General features: G+C 31.2%; 1 protein-coding gene and 1 pseudogene across 3 annotated transcripts; both read right to left on the bottom strand.

Moving 5' to 3' along the window:
* Positions 1–12,498: 12,498 nt before the first annotated feature.
* LOC111301181 (nonsense-mediated mRNA decay factor SMG7-like) lies at positions 12,499–18,138 on the bottom strand (annotated as a pseudogene). The gene is made up of 5 exons (XR_016328243.1): positions 17,933–18,138; positions 16,648–16,752; positions 15,967–16,572; positions 14,696–14,928; positions 12,499–14,613 (listed from the first exon to the last, which is right to left on the bottom strand). The product of XR_016328243.1 is annotated as a nonsense-mediated mRNA decay factor SMG7-like (transcript).
* A 1,530-nt stretch (positions 18,139–19,668) lies between these two features.
* On the bottom strand, positions 19,669–22,045 carry LOC111302025 (uncharacterized). 2 transcript variants are annotated; one of them, XM_089744301.1, is made up of 3 exons: positions 21,834–22,004; positions 20,426–21,114; positions 19,669–20,203 (listed from the first exon to the last, which is right to left on the bottom strand). In XM_089744301.1, the coding sequence occupies exons 2-3, from the start codon at positions 21,021–21,023 to the stop codon at positions 20,079–20,081; spliced, it is 723 nt and encodes a 240-aa protein (XP_089600427.1). In that variant the 5' UTR covers positions 21,024–21,114; positions 21,834–22,004; the 3' UTR covers positions 19,669–20,078. The 2 variants fall into 2 exon arrangements, with proteins under 2 accessions (XP_089600427.1, XP_022753705.2); XM_022897970.2 differs by having other exon boundaries at positions 20,426–22,045.
* Between the last annotated feature and the right edge of the window lie 227 nt (positions 22,046–22,272).

Genomic DNA, 22,272 nt, shown 5'->3' with positions numbered 1-22,272 from the left:
ATGGTCGTAAGAAGTAAGATACATGTCATTACTGTTCCAATCAAAAACATAATGTTTTGGCTTTTTCTTGTCATAATACATAGCATAAATAGCATAAACGCAAAGAATTCCCTTTAGATCCCATGCCTTATATATGCATTTTAACTCTTTTAAACTCATTGTATGTTGACCAACACTTTGAAATACCTCTAATTCATCATCATCATTTGATTCTAGTTTGCAATGAGTTGACAAATCCATATTTTTCTCCAACTTCACCAATACATTTGGTGATATGTTGGTTTGGCCAATTTTGTGCCCAAATCTTTTTCACATGTATCTTTTCTATCACCATGACTCTAATTTCCTCTAACATATTGATAATATACTTGTATCCTACATCAATTATCCAACCATTGAAAGCCTTAAAAAGATTGATGTCAATTGCATCACACGTGAAAAAAGTTTTAAAATATGCTTTAAACTAGTGTAACACAAAAACTTCCAAAGCATCATTAACAGATCCTAATCCCATGGCTTTCAATTTTTTCAGTTGATTATCAAAGTCTTCAACATATGTAGCCTTCACAATATTTCAAAATAGGATCTTTCTATTTTCATCTTTTCATTTTCCTGCCATTTAGTATAAATGTGCCAAGCACACATTCTATGCTCTGCTAGAAGAATGACTTCACTAACTATTGGTATTAGTCTCAACAACAAATATGATTTATCAAATTTTAAACCATATGGTTTACACATAACAAACAAAAATAAAAACAATCACATACATTTTGCATATCTGAAATTAGTGTTAAGCCTTCACCATTTACATGGTCTAAATCAACCATCAGTTTAGTTAGAAACCACTTTCAAGATGCTTTGTTTTCTACCTCAACTATTGCCCAAGCCATTGAGAATATCTGATTATTTGTATTTCTGCCTACAACTATTAATAGTTTTCCCTTATATATAGTTTTCAAAAAATAACCATCAACTCTTATTATGGGTTTACATCCATCTTTTCATCATTCTTTAATAGCTCCAAAATATACATACATTCTAAAAAACATAACCCTCCCTCTGTCTTTTCTATGGACTTGTATTGAAACTGTACTGCCAAGATTACTATCCATTAACTCTTTAGCATATCTTTATATATAGGCATACTCATCTACATAAGCTCTATTTTTCTCCTTCAACATTGTTCTTTTTGTGCTTTGACAAATATTATAATTTGCATAGACACCTAACTCCTTTTAACACAACTCTATCAAATCTAAAACCTTCATAGTAGGTTGTTTTATAATTCTATCGTTAAACATCTTCTGTATGTCTTTAGTAGATAGTAAACAATTGATGTTCCTTCTAAAACATATATATTTAACATGATAAGTCTTTACCATATAATAGTTCTCACTAAAATCAAAACTAGCAAAAAACCTCCATCGAGAATCTTTTATACAACCTAACCTAGTTATTTTTGGTTCATTTTCTTAAAATTTCAATTGTATTCCCTTTGCAAAAACATATTTCTTGACAACATCTTTAAACTATTTATTATCCACAAATTTCATTCTTAGTTCTCATAATGAAATTACACAATTAGGATCATACCTAAATATACTTGATGCCTTTCTCACAAATGGATTAGACTCATCATCAGATTGCACATTGTCTACACATTCTTCAAGATCTGAAAAATCCATATAATCACTTTCATGCCCTTACACCTTTCCTTTTATGTTACCTTTTATGTCTACACCCACAACCTCACATTCATCAACCCTTTCAACACCAACCTCACTATTTTTTTTAGTCTCAATCTTACTTTCTCCCTCACTTAATATATCTGTTACATTAGTTACCTCAATTGAAATTTCTAAACTAGCCACATGTCTTACTTTACCCTTATCTTTTTTTATTTCTACCTAATGGCTTGTATCTTTTCATCATCATCAGCCATGTAATTAATATCATACAAGAAAAAGTCTTTATCATCTCTATCTTTATCACCTCACTCCTTATTTAATGATGAATTATCAATCCTTATTAAGTTACATCCTGACCATAAAGTCAATTCCCTTATTAATATGTTTTTCACTAATCTATGTTTTTCACCAATCCTAGTTTTACCATTCAAGTTTGTAGCACTCTGTTCATTACCCTCACCACCTAAACTACCATCACCCATATTCTCCTCACCCATTGTAGTAGTCTCAGCTTCTACATTACTATCCAAACCAATTATATTCTCCTCACGCCTTATAATATTCTCAGCTTTTACATTACCAGCCAAACCCCTTATATTCACCTCACTTCCTGTAGCATTCTCAACCTTTACATCACCATCCAAACTCTCTATATTCTCTTCAACTTTTATATTACTACCCTCACCCTTTTCTAGTCTCCTTATCCTCTACATTAACCTCTTTTAATAAAAAAAGGTTCGAAGTGAGGCTTATCAACACTATACTTAACATATATGTCTATAATGTTTCTATGTAATAAATAATCCGTCAACAGCATAACAGTCCTATCATCATGTATCAATACTAACCTATCTACATTAAACTTAGTATTAGAGACCTTATAGTAAACATGAGTTGAGTGCACATAGCCTAATGATTTCACTTGCTCTATTACTTCCTAATAAGATATCCTATCAAGATTTACCTCAAATTTGTCCATAGTTGCATTAATAATCAAAATCAGGTTCAATTACAAATTGACCACCATGAAAATATCTTAACCCATAAATAACTTCAGATTCATCATCCATTCTACATTTTATAATAAAATAACATATAAGCAAACAAATAATGAATATATTAATACAGAAACCATGTAAAACATAAAACTTTATCATTTAGAAATAGAAAACATTGAATAATGCATAAATAGACAAATACTAAATATATTAAGCAAACACAAGAACATTTTTATCATACTTTGAACCCATTTCAAAAAAGTATGCCCCAAACCCTAATATAGTATATAAATAAATAGGACCATTGTACTATCATTTTTAACTTTCATAAAGTAACTTTAACCATATAAAGACTTTTCTATTCAAAGGAATCTCAAATCAAAAATAGGTTAAAGAAGAACATACCTCATAATCTTTCGAAATTTGGCTTAGTCAACTTATCACCTAAGTTGAGATAGAAAACCAAATTTTTTGTAAATTGATAGTTTTCTAGATTTGACTTTAAGGTTTCAAGAATTGCACTTTCAACTTTCGAGATTTGGCTTAAAGGGTTTAAGGTTTTTATTTCATTTTAAGGTTTAAGTGTTTGATTTTGATTTGACTTAATTGATTTTAGGAAATTTCATATTTGATAAAGGATTAGGGATTTCAAAAGTTTAACAGATTAGGGATTTTTTTTTTTGGTTGAAATATTAAAGATATCAAAAGGGGTTTTTTAAGTTTTGCAATTTGTTTGTTTTTCTATTTCCAAATATTACAAATAAACCATAAAAACAAATCATAAAATGCCATGTGCACAAAAATGATAAGAAAATCTTGCCAAGAGCCAAACTTTCTACATTATGTGACACGTTGGAATAAAATTGGCCACGTCATGTGTCATTTATTTATTAAGTGCCATATGTAATTCAACTTAATAGCTTAAACAATTTTCATCCAATTTAGGTCTTATTTGATTGAAAATAAAAGCATAATGACTTTATTGATTGCAATAAAAAATTAGAAGCTTAATTGATTATTCAATTTTTGTTTATGGGTTTTTTAAACCCTTAAGCCTAATTATTATTAAGTTATTTGTTTACATCAACATTTTTAATATAAATTAAAAATATATTTTTTTACCAAAATCTAAAAATTATTTAAAATTAATCAATTATTATTTGTTACATAACATATAAATAAAATTTTTATAAAATATCTAATATTTTTATTTAATAAATAATATGCATATAACAAAATTATATTGATTAGATGTCACATAGGCAAATTAAGTTAATAATATTAAAATTTAGATTAAAATAATATATTATTAAAAATTCAATGTAAAATTATACATTTTATTTTTAAAATAATAATTTAAATAAATTTTCTCACCAAAAATATAATTAACTCAATTCAAATCTCCTTTACGCTATTATTTTGCACAGAATAGTTAATTGCATTCTATTTTTATTGAGTTAATAGCACCGTGATCCCTAAATTTTAGGCTAGATTCTATATTGGTTATTAAACTTTGAAAAGTTCTAATTAAGTCTTCAATTGTCCAAATATGTGTCAATGTGGTTCTTCCGTATGCTGAATTGTCTAAATTGATGATAGATCTTACATGGCATGACACATATTCTTTCAAACTTTTATTATATGAAATTTTTTTAATCAATCTCTTCTTCTTGTCTAATACTATTAACCTGGTTTAATTTTCTCAATTTCCCCTAGATTCAAACTTTTATTACATAAAATTTTGGTACCTTTGATCCAACCAATTTCAACATCCATTAAAAAAAATTAAACCAGCTAAAAAATAAAACATTTCCAACTTTTCGGGTTTAACTAAAATTGGTAGTTTAGCACATTTGTTATTGCAAAAAAGTGGGGTAATTTGTTTGAATGCACAAATAAAATGTGGAGTTTTCTCCAAGAACTCAAACACCAAGAAATTGAGATTCACAATTTTAGACCCCAACAATATTCATAATCTCTCTGTCTCTATCCATAAAGTTTTAAAGCTCTAAAACACTAATGGGGTTTTGCAAATAAAAAACACCAACTTTAGAGAGAACCCACTAAAAAAGAGAGAGAAAGAGACTCTAAAAAAATAATAATCCTGAAGATAAAGGGAGAATGAATGAAATGTCCTCCATTGATTATGATAGAAAAAGAGAGAGATAAATTGTGCAAGAGTAAAAATAAAAGATAAAAATATATAGAGAGAGAAAAAAAAAACCCATTATTCTTTGGTGCAGTGCCACTTATTTCTATTGTAGGATTTAGAGGGCTTTCTTATTGCCATCGTTGGCGAAGAACAGAGAAGTTGTGAGAATAGTGACATGCTTCTCTTTTTTATAAACATAATCACTATCCACAACTAAGGATTTAAATAGCAGTGTTATAGCAGAATAGTGATCTCGAAATCGCGATAACGCCATTACCCGACCACCGCTATCAAGAAAAAAATATTTAATAAATTTAATCACAATTAAAACGATGTGTAACAATCGTTAAAAAATAGCATAACGGGAATAATAATGGTCCGTTATTGCCGCTATTCCATTTTTTTCATCCACACTCAACTGCTCAGCACAAATTATAATAATAAAAAGAAAGCTTTCAAATTTCAACAGTAAACAGCCAAGATTCTCCACAATCAGAATAAAATAAAAATACTACAAAAGTAAAAATAAAGACAAAAGCCAAAAGAAAAAAATCCATGTTTAGTGCCCATAACTCAGTCTCGTTCTCTCTTTTTTCAGATTCAAAATTCATCTAAAAAATCTTAGATACTATCATCTATTTAATCGATAGCTACCCAAATTCAAATCAATTTCAAATCCTCCATTAGTAATCAAAATTAAAAAAAGGTAAGAAAAAAATTAAGTAACTTGTTTTTTTATAAAATTTTTGTAGAATAATATTGATATTCGTATTTGTGATAATCTAATCTGCTGAAAGAGATGAGGGTATGTGAGAAAGAGAGACTGAGAAAAAATAGAAAGTTTGATTGAGTTTATTTGAGAGATCTATCATTGATGCCATCAAAAAATGAAGAGGAGTAGAGAAGAATTTATGGCTAAAAAAGAATCAGGGGGACAATTTCTTAATTTCTGAGATAAGGTAAAAAGTGAGGGGTGGGGTGGGATGTTTGGGGGTTAAGATGGGGGTAGGGTGGGGTGCATTGAAGGGTAAGGTGAAGGGATGGGGTGAGATGAGGTGAGGTTGGGTGCATTGAAAGGTAGAATGGGGTGCGTGTTTTTTATTTAATTTTATAATTAATTTTATTAAAATTTAAATTTAAAATTTTGTAATTTTTAAAATTTTTAAAATTTTTAAAATTTTTTTTGATAAAATTTAGTTAGAGGATTGAGATTTTATAATTGAAAAAAGTAAGAAATTAATAATTTAATATGAAATACATAGGGATTTTAAATGAAAAATTTTAATAAATTTTTTTGTATAAGTTAGATGAAAAATAATTAAAATTAAATATTATATTTTGATTTTGTTATTTATTAATTTATAATTTTATATTTGAAATTTAATAATTTTTTTGTTGTTTTGGTATTTATGTTGTTGTCAATTCTTTTGCTATTAAATTAATTCTTATTAATTTATTTTTATTTTTGTGTAATTATTGAATATTCTATTTATTATATAATATATTGAAAGTAAATTGTGATAAAAAAATTTTTTACATCAATTAGTATATCAAAAAGATTAAATTACTTAATAAATTTAGCATTTTACGATCTATTACTTTTAAGATTAAAACTAAAAATTAAAAAATTTAATATAGATTCAATTTTTAATGATGAAATAAGTAACATTAATATTTCTAAACATAAGTTTATTTTGTTTTTATACAAAATAGTAAATATGACACCACATGAAAAGTTTCCAAGCAAAGGAGTAGAGGGCGCACAAAGTGATGATATAGGTTGACATTTTGAAACACTCGTGCCAAATATCAAAGGAAATATTTTATGTAAACTTTGTGGTAAAGTTGTAAAAAGAGGAATAACACATTTCAAGGAACACATTGCTCATAAAACTGGCAATGTTGCACCATGTCCCAATGTTACTGGTATGTTATGTTTTTATAATTCCTTTGAAAATATTATTGTTAATTTCTCAATAAAAATTACAAAATTACATAAGCATGTACAACTAATTTTTCTTTTTTCTTAACTATATTATTAATAGGTTTAGTAAGAGAAAGTATGATGAAACTTCTTCAAGAAAGCAAATCAAAGAAAGTTGAGAACAAAAAGAGAAATGATGAATTTTTATCACAATTAAGAGGGAAAGACTATGACTATGAAGGTTTTATTGATGAAGACATCGCTACTAGACAAGCCATGCGAGATAGTATCTAATCACAATATGAGTGGCACCAAAGACAAGAATTTAGATAAAGAACTAGTGGTTGGAGTAATATACATGAAAAGGGACGAAGCTTTCATGGCTTCGTTGCTGAATATTTTGAGGAAAAAATGAGGAAATCAACTCCAAGTAAGTCTGAATTTTCATTAAAATGGGCTATACCTGAATTAGTTAGAAGTAAGAGTTCAAAGCAAAAAAAATAAGCGATTCATTTTTAAAGACATTAAGAAGGAAGATGGGTGAATCGGTATCAAAATTTTTTATATATGATCGACTTTCTTTTCAATTAGCAAACTCTCCATGGTTGCATAATTTGATTTCTGTGGCAGCAGAAATTGGCCAACAAGTGAAACTTCCAACACCTTATGAGGTCTCAAATGTGTATTTAGAGTATGAGTATCAACAAATTCATGAATGGGTTAGTGGATTAAAAGCTTATTGGAATGAATTAGGTGCCACTTTGATGTGTGATGGTTGGACCAACAGTTTGAATCAAATGCATATCATTAATTTTTTTTGTTTATTATAGTAAAGGGACCATTTTTTGAAAATCTATAGATGTCTCAAATGTTCGTAGTAAAGATGCAAACTTCTACTACAGATTATTGGATGAAGCTGTTGAAGAAATTGGAGAAAAATACATTGCTCAAATAGTCACTGATAATGAGGCAGCACTTAGGGCTGCAAGAAAAATACTAATGAAAAAGAGATAGCATTTGTATTGGACAGCATGTTCAGCTCAATGTTTGGACTTGTGCCTTGAGGATATTGGCAAGAAAAAAAATGTGGTAAAAGTTTTGGATGGTGCAAAAAAAGTGACTTGTTTTATATACAATCACATTTGGACTATTAATTTGATGAAGAAATATACACAAGGGAAGCAAATACTCCGTCCTGCTCTTACCCGATTTGCCACTTATTTCATACAGTTAGAAGAAATAACAAGGCAAAAGCAAGGTTTGAGAGAGATATTCAATTCAAAGGTTAGTACTTAGTAATTAGTATAACTATTTAAATCTAGCATCGTTTTTATGATATCATTGTTTAAAATATTAATTTAAAATATATTGCTCTAAAAATTTATTATTGAATATATAAGAATTTAAAGAATCAAAATGGGGACAACAAAAATCAGAGCCTGCTTATGAAGCCAGAAAAATCATTTTGAAAAAAGATTTTTGAAAAAAAGCAAGTGATATATTAAAAGTTTATGAGCCTTTGGTAAAAGTGTTACGCCTTGTTAATGGTGATGAAAAACTAACAATGTGATTTATTTACGAGGCAATAGATAGAGCTAAACAAGCAATTCAGTAAAATTATCGTTATTCTGCCGAATATGAAAAGATTATTGATAATAGATGAAGTTTCATGCATTCTGACTTACATTCAGCTGGTAAGTAAATGAAGAATATAGATTGTATTTAAAAAAATATGTTTATTTTTTATGCTTAAATTGCTCATATATTTATTTTTTATTACGTTAATATAATATTGTTATGAATTATTGGCAGGTTACTATCTAAATCCACAATTTCAATTTGGAGTGGAGAATTTTGAAAATGTACTTAAAGAAACATTAGATGGTATAAGAGCAGTTATTGAAAGATTAGAACCTTATATAGATACTTAAATCAGAATGATTAATCAGGTTAGTATTTAATACTATTTTATAAATTTGACATTTATTTTATGTATTAAAAATAAAATTATTTTTTATTTATTCATTTATTATTGTATTTTCAATTGATGTAGTTGCTATTATTTTGAGACAAGCATGAAACATTTTGTACTCCACAGGCACAAAGAGCTTGGAAGCAAATGAATCCAGGTAATTAGTAAATTAAATCATTATAATTTATTTATATTATTTAATTGAAGAGTATATTCAAATTTAATTTAAATAATTTTATACAGCTGAGTGATGGATGATATATGGCACTTGTATTCCTGAATTACAAAAATTAGCAATCAAATTGCTTAGTCAGAAAACATTTGCAACAAATTGTGAATGTAACTTGAGCACATTTAGCTATATTCACACCAAAGCAAGAAACAAATTGAAGTTTGAAAATTTTCATAAACTTGTATATACCCAATACAACATGATGCTGAGGATGAGACATAAAAAAAATTTGAGCATTGACGAGATAAATAATAGTTTTAATCCTATTAGCGTTGGGCATATTTTTGAAGAGGATGATCTACTAACAGAATGGCTGTAGGAGAAAAAATCTTTTGTTAAATGGTCAAAACTTTAATTGGCTACCTGCAAATAATTCTGATAATGAAATGAATGTTGAATAGTCACACCAATCTCAATAAAGGAATATGTCTCATTTAAGTTCAAGTTCAACACCAAGTCATAGTGATGATGGTGGGGGTTTAAGTCCAGATGATGCTGATGGTGACGGTGCAAATTTTGGTGGTAATATTGATGCAAATCGATCTTATAGCCCACTTGGAAGAGAATTTGGCCTTGCTGCTACTGGTGGACTTTTTATTAACATGACAGAATATAGAGTAAATCCATCTGCTGAATCTAGTAGAGGTCAAAGTGCACATACAGCTCGATTAAAAGGAAAAGCTAAGAAGCACCACTATGATATTTCTATAAGTTCTTCATCTTCAGGTAGGAGACCAAATTCTAGTAACTTTGAGTAAAATGAATCATCTGCTAGTACTCAAGAACGTTACTATTTACTAGAACAACCTAATTTTCAACCTCCTCACAATTATCCACCTTTATATAGTTATTATCCACCATAAATGTATCATTCACCTCAAATGTATCCCCCACCACAAATATATCATCCTCAAATATATCATCCACATCAAATGTATCAAGAACAAATGTCATAGGGATGGGGATAGAGTCAACTTGACTCTTAAAATGAAAATAGAAAATTTGATCCTTCTCGTCATTCTACCATGTGGTAAATTTTGAAATATATATATCAATAGTTATAGTTGATAGAATTTGAAATTATTATATTTTTAAGTTTGTAATTTTATTAAATATAGATGCTTGGTATTTAATAAATTATGTTTTATTAATATCTTGATTTGTCTAGAATTAACATTGAATATGAACTTGGCTCAAGCAAAAATTTTATTGCTTAATCAAATATGAATGTTTTATTATAATCTAACTAAAATTGTGAATACTTTTTTTTAGAAAATAAAAAAATATAGTATGATATATTTTAAAAATCATTAAATAAGAGTTTTTATGATTATAATTATAATTATTATATTTTATAAAAAATTGTGTAAAATTAAAAAAAAAATTTACGACCGCAATGACCTTAATGACCGTAATTATTTCCGTTATATCTGAAAATGCGATAAACCCGATGCAACAAAAAACGTGACCACAACTGCTATTTAAATTCCTATCCACAACAAAACATGCTTTCATTTTGTTCCCCTGCAATACTATTAACCTTTCTTTTTTATCTTTTTGTCCAAACTTTCCTTTAAAATTCAAGACCTTCGATTTGAAGCAAGGAGAAAAAAATAAAGACTTTTTTTTTTTCATAATAAAATTTATTAATTTTTTTTAGTTTTTTTTTGTTTGATCAAAGTTTTTTTTTCAATTTTTTGTTTTTTTTGTTTTATGATTTGTTTAAAAACCATAAAAAATTCTATGTAATTTGTTACCACGTAAAATTTATCATCAATTTAAACAATCCAACAGATGAAAAACCATATGACATATGTTTAGACAATTGAAGATCCAATTAAAATTTTTCAAAACTTAAAAGACCTTAACTCAAAATTTTAGAATCGCGCGTGCTATTTATTCATTTTTGTCAAACAAAGAGATATGTTGTTTTAGGTGATAGCTTATGTCAATATGAGATGTACAATATTGAAATATGAATTCGATGTGACTCTTATTTTCCATCTTTATATTGTTCCTTCTTGCGATCAGCCAAACCACACAGAGTGTTAGACCGAACGATAAAAAAAAAAAAAAAGAAATAATATCACAAAACCCATTTTGTTTAAAATTTGGTGTTCTACGAGCAAACAATGGATTATTGAATAATTGAATCTCTGCCACTCATTATTTGTGATTTTGATTCCCTTTTCTTTTCGTCAAGTAAATTAATTAATCCCAACTAATCCAAAAATCAATTTTTTTTTTTACAAACGCATTCAGAATAATTTATTATGAAAATAAAATCTTTTCAATGCTACAGACTACAGTTTGTTCATGACCTGACAACTACGGGTTTTTACATGGGGGGACTTAAATCGATGGTTTATCAAGTTGGGCTTCAAATTTAAATCACAAATCCATCAATTAGACCCAAATTTTATTTATATGTCATATATAAATAAAGCAATGATAAAAATCGGATCTTCTGCCATATCTTCAAAAGTCGCCGGTCTCGCAGACCAACTAAAAACGGAATAACACGGCAACCAAGAAAGAAAGAAAATATGCATCAACAATGTCCCGGAAAGGAAAATTCCCCATAGATTATTTCATTACAGAAGAAGTTTGAGTGAACCTCAACTTCAACCAACGACACTAGTTTTTGAGTTCTACCTTCACTCATCTTAGCCAGTAAAAGCACAATAACAGCAATGATAATAAAAACAAGTCCTTGACCCAGATATCAAACCTACACATCACTCGATACTCACCCCGACATTCTGCTACTCGAAAGCACCACCACCATAACCCCAATCCCACTGTCCAACGACTGACATGTAGATCTTACCTAGTCGACCTCCCTACTAGAGTTCTGAAGCTTAACTTATCGTGCACATTACATACCCATCCGACTGCCAACTGCTGACTTTTAACAGCAATTTAGGCGGACCATTGGAAAATTAATAGGATAGTGGCCAAGTTTATTCGACCAACTCATCAAGATATAGCTCCAAAACCAACAGATGATCAGACTAACATGTTCTATCTCCATCCCAAGTAACCCACTAGAGGCATTTACTCCTTACAAGTTTCACATCTTAAAGATGGTTTCCTCAATCTTCCTCCACGGATCTGGCGGAATCTGAAAAATTAACTTTAAGAGCCACTTCTGTTGTGATAAACAGGAAAATATGCATGCGTGACAAAACATCTCCTAAAAACCGGCAATCCTACCCCCCCACATCACTATTTCTGAAGGTATGTTATTCCCACTTTTCACAGCTTATAAGCATTAGTTTAGGAAATGATCTAGGATAAAATCACTAAGCAAAACACAAACAAACACACAGAAAGAGAGTAATTGGGAAATGATCTAAGAAAAAATCACTAAGTGCATTAGAACAAACACGAGAGAGAGAGAGAGAGAGAGAGAAGAGCAATTGGGAAATGTTCTAAAAACAATTGAGTGCATACTCACTTGTTTAGCAGCAAGTGCCCGCTAGAAGTCAAGGCCATCCAAACTCCAACAAAAACTCAACACCGACAATGCTTCAAAATTGAAGTTGAATTTGGCAGCAAATGGATGCAGTACATTCACAGCAAATCATTCTCAAGAACCTCAGGAACAAAAACAAATGTAGATGAACAAGTTATGTGAAATTAACTTCAGCAACAATTATAATCAACTACAAAATCAAGAGGCCAAAAAATGAGTAAAAAGGTGAAGTTACCAGCTACGCTCCCATGTCGATCTCACGCAAAATAATGGCCAGTCCAGACTGATTGTCCTTGATACTGCTCAGGCAGTGAAGTAAAATGCTGGTTTCCATTCATGACTTGATGTTGCAGCAATTTCTGTTCTTGTTGAATTTTCAGATGCTCAAGAGTATTATAATCCTGCCAACCTTTCAGATTTTCCCTTCGAAACTGCACTGTTGGAACATGTTTTCCAGGAAAAGGAAAGCTTACTGTTCCACCCAAGCCATTACTGCTGTTACTGACATACTGGCGATCTGCATGAGATGCATAATTGATGGAACCATCAAGCCCAGAGCCTTTCAACGATGATGTCAACTGATATCCATCCAACCAACTATAATCATCCATCAGTGGGTTCTCCAAATCTGAAAAAGAAACAGATTCAATCAGTGGCTTTGGAGGAACAGCGCCAAAACCTGGTGGTGGACCAAAATGCCTAAGTGGGCGGCTAACTGGATTCTTCCGCATCCCAACTTGTGAAGCTGAAGTAGTTTTAGGAGCCAATGTACTACCAGTAACTCCGGATGACACAATAGCATCAATTCTGGAAGGCACCACAGCTTCTGACACTTTTGTCTGACTGTAGTATATACCACCAGCACCAACACTGATGGGTTGTTGGATAGCTACTGAATGAGCAGGAGGGTGAGAAAGGTCTACATTATCTTGCATCTCATGTTTTGTTAAATGCCCATTCTCCAACATTGTCAAACCTTTCAAGCTATTAGCCAGAGAAGTAGCTTCTTCCACTGACCACCTAGATGCATGCATCTGAACAGGCTGCAGATAACAAGGGAGAATGCTACCAAATGATGCAGGCAGTGAAGGATTAGCATCAAATGTATTATGCTGGTGAAGACTACCAAGAGGAGCAGATATGGTACTGCCATAAAATATTAGATTACCTGCAGAACTACTTTGATCAAGCTTCAAAGTCTCAGAGGGAGGCCAGTTGGACCAATCACCTCAGTTCTCTTCTCACTCACAGCTGGCTGGAAAACAATCACTTCATCATCATCATCCTCTTCCCCAACCATTTTAGGTAGTGGGATTGGCTGCACGTTTCCAATATTAATTGTCTTCTCAGATGGGTTTCATGCCCCACAACATCTGTTGCCAGTGGGGTAGAAGAGCTGAATATGACATCTTCAGAAGGCTCAACACCAATAAGAAATTTCTTGGCTTTCAAATCAAAACAAACAATTTTCAGATCAACCCTAATGACATTAGTTAGAGCCTTCCCAGCTGCTAAAATTCTCTTGACACGGGCTTTCCTTTCCTTATCACCATAGCTTACAAAGGAATGTTTCCTTGAGAAGTCCAAAATGGCATGTGCTTGAACAAGAGTAAGAACCCTCGCAACTCGAAGTCCTCCCACAATGCAAGACGGTTTTCAGTTTCTCCTTCACACCTGCTCATATTGAAAAAGGTCTCATCTTCACCATCATCACTGCACGACAAGATCTTATTCAGAAATGATATACAATGTTTCCAGAAAAGCAATCTGGTATTTGACTGTTTCTCGTCCACATCACTTCCAGCCGCTGCAACATCCGGGCAGCAAGCCAGCCATTGTACAAAAACCACAATAGCAGGTAAGGTGTAGCTTGAAGAAACATCCTGTAGCTGAAAACATCTCTCTACAACATGTCCCGTCAACTCAAAAACAGCAGTGAATGCATTCTGAAGTAGGGTGGCACACTGTACAATTTCAGCATATGTTTGACTTTCACTCTCCCTCTTCAGCTTGTGAACTGTAAATACGAGAATGGAAACAAGCCTAACCAGGAGAAGTGCATTCTCAGCAGCATCTATGCCAAAATTCAGTTCCTCTTCTGGGCCAGAAGAGTGTTCACATAAATCACGGCTAACCAGAGTAAGAACATCAGCAAAAGTCTCCAGGCTGCACAAAGGAAGCTTCGATAAGGACACAACCCCAAAAAACCTTAAGTCAGTAAAGTGAATAAGTTTATGAGAAAGTATACCTTGTGCATGTAAAAAGAATGCCATTTAGACGCACAAATCGAATACAAAAGGACTTAAAAGTATCATGGATATCAGATACTTTCTCCTTAGCAGGGCTTGATTCCTTGTTGGCATCTTTAGATGAAACCTTTGCTTCCACTTTCCCTCTACCTTTGCCCGATAACCACACAGCACGCTCCTTGACCAAGGGAATTTTAACTTCCCCATGAAGCTGTGAGTAATTATGACGGTTCTGCAAACAAAAGATCGTACATTTAATGCAATTTCCATATTCAAATACTCATATACATATTCCAATAATAGCATAAAATAATAAACCGAGTCAAACTCAGTTTTCAAGTCAGTAACATTTAATATTATTAATCAGACTCATACAATTAAAAGTAGTGAGTTCTCAAAGTTGGATTAACCTGTCAGAAACAGGCAGCATGTTAAATAAGGTAAAATGTATTAGACACAGTTAAAAATCCTCCTAAAACTCCATAATGGAGAAAATAGGATAACTGTTTGACATTATATAATAATGTAGCTTCTACTAATCTATGCATATCTATGTGTACATATGTAAGACAATAAATAACACAATTTATTCAATCAAAATATTTTACAACATTTTGCGTGTGCAATCCACAATATCCCATTTCTAATCTTCATAAACATAGTCATTAACTACCAAACCTAGAAAGGATGGATCGATATTTTCTTCCCTTTAGACCAGAAAGTAGTAGCAATCAGTTAAAGTAAGAATCAGCACCTTTGCAGAAAATCACCCAAGACAAGGTTAGGGTTTGCAATCACCTACATTTTTCAAAAACTTATAAGTACCGCTTGGGAAGATAATGCACGCATTAAAATTTTCAACAAAGCAAGCAACTTAATGTCCTAGTTAGCCACGAAAGCACACATTAACCCATCACCATACTACAACCAGCAGGCCACATTGTAAAGACATCGCAAACTGAAATAAGTACATAAATAAACCCAAATGCCTAAAATTTGCACTTCTAACTTCTCAAATGCCACGATCAAATTATCCCTGGCAGTTGAACAGGGGTTATCCACCGCCAAACTCCGGAATATCGATAAACAGCCAACAGCTCATCTCCTGAATAGGACGCCAATATAGCTAACTGAAATAAGGAGATAATTGTCCACATAAAAAATGAGAATATTGTTGGACAGGAGAAATTCAAGGCAAGTGCAAAAAGATTATTGGGGCACCAAAGTTAAGTATACTCTATTAACAGGGAAAAGGAGGATAAAGAAAAACCTGATGATGTGGATTCCCACTTGATGGCCAAATTGATGCAGCTTGCAAGTAGTAACTTGAAGCTGCTACATACTCACGTGATTTAGAGTCTCCATCGCCATATAATCCTTTGTACCATGCTAGGTCTCCCAAGTATATCAAACAACGGTGACAAGACACCAAACCCTTTTTCATGTCAGCAGATTTCTTCCCATCTTTATCCATAACAATTTGACTTTCTGAATCATCAGAAAAGTACCCAAATGGAAGTCCATACTTTGCTCTGATTTTCAAAATCAGATCATGATAAAATCCTGTCGACTCTGAAAGGAAAGTCTTAAACTGCAATCTTATTTTTGTAAGCCGGTCAGGTCGTGGAGGAACTTTCACACCCTGAGATGCATTCGATCCTGCAGAAGCTAGGGCAGCACTATAATGTGCTCTTAGTTCCTCAATCTGCTTGTAATGTAACTGCCACAAAGCATATTCAATATTGTGCTCCTCAGAAAAAGCATAGTCCTCAAGAATTATTACCTCATAGTTCTCACACATCTGCTGCCATGCATTGGGATCTGAAGGTACTCGTGCCTGAGCTGATCTCCTACGATTATTTTCCAACTCCATATTCTGCAGAGAGTGCCAAACATTAACTCCCATGAGCAGAAACTGAAAGGAACCTCATATTTTATTGAAGAAAGATACCTTCTCATAAAGACATTGTGTGCACTCCTTGGATAAAGGAGCAGATATTTTATCCAACTGCACCATCATCATCCATCTAAAATACTTTGTCGAAAAGAATTAAATCTGCAGAATGCACACATCATCAGCAACACCAATCAGGCCATGTATCATTGGCTAATTCAATCAATTACAACTAAGTTGTAATAAAGGATTGGAGGGAATGAATCAGATCAGAAAAAAGTGAATCACTTTCTATGTCAACCAAACTGCAAAAAACTCCAATAAAATAGAAGAAACCTTATAGCCAGATTACCAGATGATCAGAGTTCAAATTTCTAACACTCAAGAAATAAATAAGAAGACAAACATAGTGCCTATCTCAAATGAAAAAAATATTTATTACTTAAATCATTCAACTACTTGAAAACTTATGACCATGATTGCCAAAATCATCAAAGATTCTGGAGTAAACTCTCAAAACATAACAATGTTCTAAAAAGCATAATTAAAATTTCTACCCCAGAATGACTTCCTTGAATGTAGCCTTCCAATTGTATTGAGCCCTCAAATGGCAGCTTCATTAAGTCCCAAAACATCAACAAATTTAAAATCCTTCCCAAACCATGCATCACTATCCCCTTGTGATCACAAACAATATTTGAAAATTATTGCAAAATCTATGGAAAAGATAATACCAAAGCTTCTTCCAAATGGCAATCACTTCATCCTTAACATCCTAAAACTAGTATTTGCCTCAGCCTCATAAAGTTATATACTAAAACAAATACCAAACTCAGACATTGTTTCTTTTCGTGCAAATAATTAACAACCCAAACATTTTATAAATCAATATAGGAAAATAATATTTCAATAAATTTTTTTAAAAATAAATAATTAAAAATCTTCAAAAAGCATAGTCTTCCAAATAACAACTTCCCGCTTGGTCACCGAGAAAACGAAGGAAAATCAACCCCCTTATTATTAATGAAATCAAAAAGGAAAAAAAAAAAGAAAAGATACAGTTCTTTTCCATCGTGTTACATTTACACATTCAGATTTTTGTTCTTTCTTTTTTTCTTTCAATTATTTCTAAAAAAAAAAAATAAACATACATAAATTACACATTAAAAAAAATGATTTCATTACCCAAAAAAAAGGAAAAAGAAACAGCATCTGAACCGAGGATAACAATAAGATGATTACAATAATTGCATCCATAAATACCGCAAAGACACCAGAAAAAATAAATCAAATCGGAAAAAAAATAAAATCAAAATAAAAAGAAAAAAAGATAGAAACTCACCTGAGGTGGATTAGATCTGAAGAAAAACCTCCAGATAAAACATCGGGGAACGAATTAGAAAGAAACAAAGAGGAATTGGTTAGCGTTTGGTCGTTGGAGAGACAGAAAATATATATTAAAAAAGAGAGAGAGAGAGAGAGAGAGAGATGGTTTGGTTTTGGTCGAATTTGGTATTACAGTCTATGAGGCTGCACATCTAACATTTCGATGTGCTTTCTATTCTTTCGTTTTTATTTATTTCTTGATCGATATGACGACATCTGAGAGGCCGTTTTTAATTGCTGCCGCCTTTTTTTTTTTTAGTTAATTATACTTTTGGTATTTAAAATTTTAAAAATATATAAATTAATATTTTAAAAAAATGAAATGTTAAAATTCAAATGTTAGATTTTTAATATATTAGTTTATATATATTTTTTAAATTCAAATGTTAAAAATTTTTTTTTTTTCTTTCATCTCTTCCGCATTACTAAATTTTTCATTACAGAGAGGAGGTCCACGACGCGCTGCGAAGCTATATATAAAGTTCAGCTCCCTTTGTTAATAAATTTTTTAACTATTTTTTGTTATTTTAAATTTAAATGTGTTGATTAAGACATTCGTGAATACCGTAATGCTCACTCCAAATCCTCAACAAAAACCCGTGGCTCCATTCTTAAAAGACTAACCGAATGATGACAGCCGTTTACGTGGGTTTCTTTCTAATCTGAACCATCAGAAATTTTTAGTTAATAAAGTCAAGGTTAAAATAACAAAAAATCCTTAAGTTTTATATTTTTATTACATTCAGATAATCTCTTAACTTTTAATTTATATCTAAATAAATTTTTAACATAAATAATTTTTTATTTAAAATAAAATTTTATTTGAATACATTCAAAATATAAATCTTATTTAAATATAATAAAATAAAATAAAATCTTATTTTTAAAATATAATAACTCAAGAATTTTTTAATATTTTAACCACAAATCGTTACGATCTTCAACCTCATTTTCATGATTTTCTATTAATACTATTCTTTTTATGGAGTTCCTTTTTTATTTCAAATTGCATGTTATTATTTTTTTTTTTTTTGGAGTTCTATTTTATGATTGTTTGGAGTGCTAATCCATATGAGTTAAGAAACATGTTAAAGTTATAAATTGTGTATTTATATTTATTTATTTTATATTAATATATATAAAATATAAAAATTATTATATCATAATTTATATCAACATATCGAAACATTTTTTTATTTTTATTAAATTTATATACAATTATTATTAAAATTTTAAATCATATCATTTTTATATATTTTTTATATTATTATATCATTTTTAAAATTATTAAATCTATTAAAAATTAAAGTGCTACCTCGAGTAAGAAGATAGACAAATACTACTCATAAAGGGTTTTTTTATTATTATTATTTCAAAGTATCAATTAGCACAATTAATAAAAACCATTTGATGGTTGTACTAAGAATTTGAGACCAAATTTTGCTATCACAAAAGATTGATGATTTATTGAAAGCATAGGAAAGGATTATCCCTTATTATTATTATAGCATTTTTCACCATTAGAGCAAGAAAAAAAATCTGAGATTCTTAGAAGCAAACCATAGAGTATAAACTATAGATTTAGATACAATTTCCCGAATGATACGAGGAATACTACTCAAGTGAGACTTCGGACAATCAATAGTCAATTCCACGGTGATAACGGTTTACTAAATACTACTCAAGTGAGACTTTAGACAATCAATAGTTAATACCATAGTGATAACGGTTTACTAACAGTCAACCCTCAATGAGAAAATTTAAAAGCCATATCCAAACTCTATATTTACAGCCTTTATGAAGATTCACATTGATGGCATGTGCTATTATCAAAGTCAATTGCATAACATTCACAGTTTGAAAATAGCATGCGGCGACGATTATTTACATCATATGAAATTTGTTTAAAATTCAGATAAGATCAGGATATTCCATATTCCAACAACGACCATGATAATAAGTTGCTTCAAGGTGCTGACACTGGAAAACTTCCACATGAATGAACCATAGAATAGAAGAGAAGAATGTTTGAAAGTTCATCTACTGTCATTCAATATAGGGCCATCTGAATAACTTGCTCACCAGGGTAGCATTATCTGCTTTCAAGGTTTCTGAAAATTCCAACTTCTACTTCTCACATTTCTTAGCCATCCAAAATCAATAAGGGGTTGCCCATATTGTAGCTTCACAAGGTGCCTTCTATATGGGATTAGTATATTTTTGAGACCTGCCATTGATAGAACATAGCACTCAGAACAATTATACTATCTCAGCACAGCCAAAAGGAACAGCCTCAAATCAATACCCTCTACCTTGCACTTTGCACGGGTTGGCTCAAACAAGGGAAGAGAAGCAAATAGAAAAAACTGAAATACAATTTCTAAATTTCTTTTATTTTCTCCTTCCAATATAACATACAGTAATAAAGCACACTGAATACTAGGCATACCTATGATGCACATTGTCCTGTAAAGTTGAGCAATATGGGGATCACCTTCCGTTCTCATATTAGGCTTCTCCAAGCATTTGAGAAATGCTAAATCAGCTTTCAGAAGTTTTTCTTGATCGTGAGTATCATAACCTATATCGTGACAATAGCAGCAAAAATCTAACCAATCAATTGGCCTCCTGTCCCAAATAAGGGATCCACCATCTTTCCCACTTGACCAATTAGGACCACAGTAATGCCCATATCGTGGAAATAACTGAGAAAGGAAGGCTCTAGCACCAGTATGCCACGGAACCTTGCAAACATATGGCCTAAACCTGATATGGGTACCCCCATTGGGGGGTTCAATAACACCATGTTGTCGTGCATGCCTTTTTAATCCTTTGTTTATAGTGGTTGGAGCTCGAATTTTATCATTACCATTCACTGCCTTTGGAGGAACTGAAACTAGAGTCCATCCCCATAGTCGAATCTCAACACTAGCTTTCTGTTTAGGTTGCTCTATCAGAGCACTTGTGGATGCAAGAGTCAAATCCGAACCCCTTTTGGGATCAACACCAAACCATGGTATTCTAAGGAATCCAAAGTTCATCGTCATCAATCACAAGATGCCACCATATTACAGATTTTAGCCAGCACAAGTTTTTATTTTTTGGCCAAGCCAGCACAAGTTAACTCGTTCACTACACCTGATGATAGATAATTATATCAAGAAATGTAATTCCATTTCCAAAAGCATAAGCACCACAGTTCCTTTAAATGCCAAAAAAGTTTAGCAATTAACCCCTCTAAAGCAATATTTGACAATCACATGACATCCAGGTAGACAATTCACTGTTTTCAGCATAAAATTTTGCTACACGACATAAACCATCAAATCACAATGTCCCCCGAAAAGAAATATAAGAGGCAAATGCCATAGACTGAAAAAATCAAATAAAATATGTAGCAAAATCCCTATAAAAACACAAAATCCCTCAAGAAAAAAAAACATGGGACTGCCAAGAACTCGAAATTATAAGCTTTAAAATTGAACTTTTCTGCAAGAAAGTTAAATTGATTTGTAATTCAACCATTATTTTTCCTCATAGAGTGTGTTTGAAACAGAGTGAAAATGGAATTCTCACGTTTAATATAGATTATAGCTGAATTACACAAAATTCTCACAATAGCTAAACTCCTAGGAGCAAAAGATATGCTTATTTTATCTAAAAAAGTTGAATTTACTTTTAATACATTGCAAATAAATCAAATTTATTGCCATTAAGCTAAATTATAAGCTTTCTTACTTGGAAAAAAGAAGAGTAAAAAAAAAACATTTTCTTCCTCGTTCCCCTTAGTCTTATCGGGAACCAAACTGATATGAAACCCGTAAAAACAAAAGATTGAGAATCAGAAAGGAAATTACCGGGTTAATTAATCAATCGGGAATGGAGAAAAAAAATTAGGAAGGGATAGGAGAGAGAAGTTTCTCGAGAAAATTTCTGTGGACTCTTTCTCTATCTAATGTGGATTGTGGAGTGGGCGTAAATATTTTCCATGTAGAGCCCACAGAAATATTATGTTAGGTCGAGATTTCGTTGGGGGGATTTATATCCATTTGCAGTTGATCTCCTTTTCTTCCACTTGGGCACTCGGGCTGGAACTTGGGATCATCCCATTTATTTTTCAGTTTTTTTTTTATCTACTTTTTTCCTTTTTTTAATAGTTATCTATATTGAAATTTCCTTAAATTACGTCCTAATAATTGAAAAAAAAAATTTTCAGTTTTTTTTTTATCGAAGCATGAATCAGATAAATTGTGTATTTTTATTCCGTTTATTTCATGTTAAATATTTATAAAACAT

Source organism: Durio zibethinus, chromosome 15, assembly GCF_047325235.1.
Source record: "Durio zibethinus cultivar Kanyao isolate XHJ-2024 chromosome 15, ASM4732523v1, whole genome shotgun sequence".
Classification (NCBI taxonomy): domain Eukaryota; kingdom Viridiplantae; phylum Streptophyta; class Magnoliopsida; order Malvales; family Malvaceae; genus Durio; species Durio zibethinus.
The sequence above is the reverse complement of the archived record's forward strand: the minus strand, read 5'-3'. Positions and strand labels throughout refer to the sequence as shown.